At 49.4% G+C, this 4811-nt stretch overlaps 1 protein-coding gene across 1 annotated transcript; it reads left to right on the forward strand.

Annotated features, from left to right (window-relative positions):
• Window positions 1–2973: 2973 nt before the first annotated feature.
• LOC114032992 (marginal zone B- and B1-cell-specific protein-like) lies at window positions 2974–4692 on the forward strand. Its single transcript, XM_027848438.1, has 2 exons — window positions 2974–3209; window positions 4445–4692. The coding sequence occupies exons 1-2, from the start codon at window positions 3030–3032 to the stop codon at window positions 4568–4570; spliced, it is 306 nt and encodes a 101-aa protein (XP_027704239.1). The 5' UTR covers window positions 2974–3029; the 3' UTR covers window positions 4571–4692.
• Window positions 4693–4811: the final 119 nt, after the last annotated feature.

Raw genomic sequence — 4811 nt, forward strand, 5'->3', positions numbered from 1 at the left:
GTACTTAGAAGTTCTTGTTCCCCCTTCCCCAGCAGGGGCACCCCTCCAGTTCTACCCTTCCTTAGCACTAGGGCACAGCCTCTGTCCTTCTCCCTATGGAGCCTATACTGGGCTGTCACTACCTTCTTCCCCTGGACCCTTGCCTCTTGGTCCCCCTGACCTGTTGGCCCCAGGAACCAAACTCCCCTGGGCTTCTGAGGGAGGCACAGTGGATGGGCTCTATTACCTGCCCACAGGCAGTTCCCCTAGCCCATTACCTGGTCTTCCTCTACTTCTCTACTCTGGGCCTCCCAATTCTGGTCCTTCTACCACTACCAAAGGCTCACCATTTTGAGTGTGAAGACTCCCCCAGGACCTGCCCACACCCCATTTCCCCCATAGGTCCCACCAAAAGGGGTTGTTATTCCAGCAGAGCCTCTGAATCCAACCTAAACCACCCCTCAGTTCCTTTAGCTTGGCACTTTTCTGACACACACCCACTCTAGATCCCAATCTTACACCACCCCCCAGTGACTTGCTCTTCTTTGCCTTTTTTGATTCCAATTTCCCACATCCACATCCACCACTACTACTCCCCACCACACACACCCCTGCCCCAGGCTTCTCAGACTCTAGATCCAATCGGGATATTATTACGACTCTGCCTCCAACCCCATTCCCCAGGGTACTGCTGAAGATGGAAGGGGGAACTCAGAGAGGAACTGTCATCCTTTCTTCCCAATCTATTCAGTTCTTTCCTGTGCCCTGGGGGAGTGGAGGTACTGATGTCAGTTATATGATTGTGTGTCTGACATGTGTCCTGTCGCCAGTGACAGCCCAAGAAAGTGGATGGCAGAACGTATGAGCCAGCAAGAGGTGTGAATGAGGTTTGAGGGAATAGGTTTGGAAGTCATACTGACCCTTGAACTCAAGATACAGGTTTTTTCTTGGAGTGAGAAAGAAAGAGAAGTAGCGTGTTCATGTGGGATTTGGGGCAAGATTTGTGCCAATTTTGAAGAGGTCTAGGAAAGAGATGGGAGGCATTAAGCTCATAAGAGGATGGATTAGGCTATATACCAGAAGACTGTATGGAGTGCTGGTTAGTGTTAGAGAGCTCTGAATCTTGTTTCAGGACAGGGGTGGATGTTAAGAGGAGAGGCTGGGTATGGGTGTAAAGTAGCCCCTCCATGGCCCGGGCCTGTTAGTAAAGATTCAGCAAATCAGTCAAGCTGCAAGCATTTATTAAGCACCTACTACGTCACTGGTACCAACAATAAAATAATCCCTACGAAGTAAGAGAGAGGGACTGGGGATGGGGGAGGAATAATGAGGGAGGCCAGGGTGGCCAGCTTGAAGCTGGGAGGTTACAGCTAAGATAACAGCAGCGGATTCCTCCAATATTACTCTCCTCTCCCCATGAAACAACATCACCACAACACCCTAGCTTAGATTCTTTTCTCCTTTAGAAGTGGCTGAACTTTTGTGAGTCAAATAGTTTAGAGTTAGGAGAGAATCTTAGTAATCATTTAGTCCAGCACTCCCCTTTTCATATGAGGAAATTGAGTTCCAGTGAAGGCAAGTGACTTACCCAAAATCATTAAGCAAGTTAGGTCTTGCAGAGCCAGGAATTTCAGGATCTTAGCATTTCCAGCAGTAAGAGTTATCATACAGAAGTGAATGAGCATCACTTCTTTTTTGTTTTTGTTTTTTTTCCGAGGCCATAGGGTTAAGTGACTTGCTCAGGGTCACACAGCTAGTAAGTGGCAAGTGTCTGAGGCCAGATTTGAACTCAGGCCCCCCTGACTCCAGGTGCTGTATCCATTGCACCACTTAGCTGTCCCTGAGCATCACTTCTGAAAGGTCTCCCAAGGCTGGACCGGTAAGTGTTTCGAAGGGATGGGATAAATGAGATGACCTGTTTTCCAGGTTCTTTCCAGAGAGTCTCTGATGCTGTGCTAGGGAACTTTAGACACGAGTTGTTTCTCCAGGTTGAACTTGGAGTTGTGATTGGGGATTGGGATGGGGTTGTTGGGCGTGTTAAAAAGTATCTCCCTCTATGGACTCCAGATCTGTGCTGTCCAATGACAAGTGCAATCCTGATCGAGTCCAAGGAACGTTAAAGAGGGAGGCAGAAGTGGGGTCTGGAGTATGTATGTGAACAAAGCTCCGGCATGGGGCAGGCTGTGGACGGAATAGGGGAGTGAAGTGTGTGTGTGTGTGTGTTGGGGTATTGATGTGGCATCTGTGGGTTGTTGATTAAACTGCTCTGTGCCTGCTGCTTTTCCTGGTAAGAAGTTTTAGAGAGAAGGGAATCCCCTGCCCTGAAAGAGCTGGCTGCTGCCTTCTTTTGTTGCAAAATGTTATTTCCCCCCCAGACTCCCAGGCCCCCTGCCCAGGGAGAGAAGCCCTTTGGGGAGAGTTGCTAGGAGAGGACAACCCAAATTAGCCATCAGGGGTTGCTAGATCAGGCAATGTTTGCCTTTGTTTCATGTGTGTGAAATAAAATGTCCACCAAAGGAACTGTGGTCAGTAAACCAATATGTTGTGTTTGGTCATCTGGTTTTTTTTGGCACTAATCCCATCAACTCCTGTGCCTCTGAAGTTGTCATCCTGGCTACTAAAGAGAGGCCTCTATCTCACATAGAAGGCAGATTCTGAAGGAGGAGGAGAGGAGGAGACATCTCCCCTCACCCCTACCCACTGAATGATGCCGGTACCTTGATAAGTTCAGACGCCTCTCCAGGTCTCAGTTTACCCACAAAATAGGGGTAAATTACCTGGGCCTCATATTGAGGGGATGGGGTTGGAAGACCCTCCAGGAAAAAGAGTGAAAAATTGGGGGAAAAAAAGGAAAAATTGACTTTTAAGACACACTACAATCTGAGGGAGGAGTGGGAAGGATTGAGTCAATTGATAGGGTGTTGGGGATATGGATACAAAGAGGTGGCAGGCCCCCATTGGTTTAAGCTGGGTCTTATTGCCACCTGGTTTCCTTACCAAAAGTGCCACACCCCAGTCCATACAGAGCCCTGCCCCACCACTGAGAAGCAATGAGGTTTCTGCTGTTGCTGCTGCCGTTGACTGGCTGGGGCCCCCTAGGGAGCCTTGGAGAGGGAATCCCCCAAGAAACCATCACAGCCACATCCCCTCATTTTGATGAAGAAGAAAAATATTCGACCCACATGCCCCAACATCTGCGCTGTGATGCCTGCCAGATCATTTCTTACCAGGTAAGAATCCTTCCCACCCCACCTCCAGACCGTCACTCATCTAGTGGCTCCCCTGAGCCCACACCAAGGACCAAAGTTTGGGGGAACAGGGCCATGTAGGGTACATATTTCAAGCGGTGCCCTGGAGAATGGGGCTCCAGAAAGCCACAAGTTTAGAAATGTCCCCTTCCACAGGCCAAGATGATGTCAGACTCACATGTCCTAGTGCCCTGTTGGCTTGAGTTGATTCATTCCCTCTCCATAGCCTCACAGTTTCATGCCTCAGTTTACTCTTCTGTCAGGCGAGGAGTAGATACATGTAACATAAATGCAAAAGGGCTTTGGAGCTCAAGTAAACCATTAAGGATGAGGGTGGAAGAGATAGCTCCAGTGGATTTTCTCATTTGAGATTTTTGACTTTTTTTTGTTTATTTTTTTGGCGGTGGGGGCAATTCTTAGATTTTTTTTTTTTTTTTGATCTGTACGTGCCTAGGGAGAACGGAGAAAGGCCACGTGCTTATTTGTGTGACACGTTTCACTAAGAGCTTGTTCCTTTCCTTGGGACCCTGTGAACACCTGGTATTTTCCTCCTTGGCATCTGGGCCTTTTCTGTTCTTATTCCTCCAGGGTTAAGAATGCCCTATGCAAATTGCCCGGTATTTCAGAGCACCAAGCAGATGGCCTTGGGGAAAATGAGAAATGACCCCCCCTGGAGCCTGGGTCATCCCCAGGATTTGGTGACTGGGTTAAAGCCTAGTGCCTCTCACTCTCCCTCTCCTCCTACAGGTTGGAATCTTGGCCCTTGGGGAAAACCCCTGCAGCCAAAGCTGGGGTTTCTGCATCTTCAGCTGAGGAGTTCCCAAGCAGCTCCCGGGGAGAGAGGGAGTTAATTCACCCCTTCCCAAATTTCCCCTCCCCCACTGGCCCTCTGGACAGGGGCCCAGACTCCCTCTCTGTTCCCCATTTCCCTGTTTACTACTAAGACCATTCCAGTGCCTAAAATCAGGGGGATAGAGGGGTAGGAGAGGCGAGGAACTAGTCCTTCACAGGTGCTTTCTACAGACATAGATCGGCCCCACCCCAACCCAGAGCTATACTTAGCCCAAAACTGTCCCTTGGGGCTCACTGTGCGGGGAACCAGGAGCCTTCTCTCATAAACGCTGCCTACCCCCACTACTTACCCAGTTCCAATTCCTTCCTCCTCTGTTTCCCAGTTTCAAATGTTGGCTCCAAAGTTAGTGTCTCCCCTGTTTCAGATGTGGAAGCATCTGACTGAAATGGAGACCAAGCGGCTGAGCCATAAGGCCAAGGGGGATTCTCTGAGTGAGTCTGAATACACCGATGTCCTGGAGAAAAGCTGTTCTCAGAGTTGGAAGAAGTGAGCTGCCTTTCATCCATCTCAAGCCACGCATTCCCTATGTCTCTCAGAGTCCTCGGACCTCTCCAGGAGCAAGGGGGAAGAAAGAGAAGAAATGACCACCAGGGGATTGGGTTGAGATGCTAGGATGGTGGAGGAGGGAGGGAGGGAGAGGGACTAAAATGGATTGTTCCTCCTTAATGATGCCCACCAACACAAACACACACACACACACACACACACACACACACACACACACACACACA

This window comes from Vombatus ursinus, unplaced genomic scaffold, assembly GCF_900497805.2.
Source record: "Vombatus ursinus unplaced genomic scaffold, bare-nosed wombat genome assembly UNPS02006330.1, whole genome shotgun sequence".
NCBI lineage: Eukaryota > Metazoa > Chordata > Mammalia > Diprotodontia > Vombatidae > Vombatus > Vombatus ursinus.

Bases quoted from the DNA above. Each gene is read 5' to 3' on its own strand.
- LOC114032992 (XM_027848438.1), top strand. From the start codon at position 3,030: ATGAGGTTTCTGCTGTTGCTGCTGCCGTTGACTGGCTGGGGCCCCCTA. The intron at 3,210-4,444 runs GTAAGAATCCTT...CCCCTGTTTCAG, and splicing joins GCCAGATCATTTCTTACCAG to ATGTGGAAGCATCTGACTGA.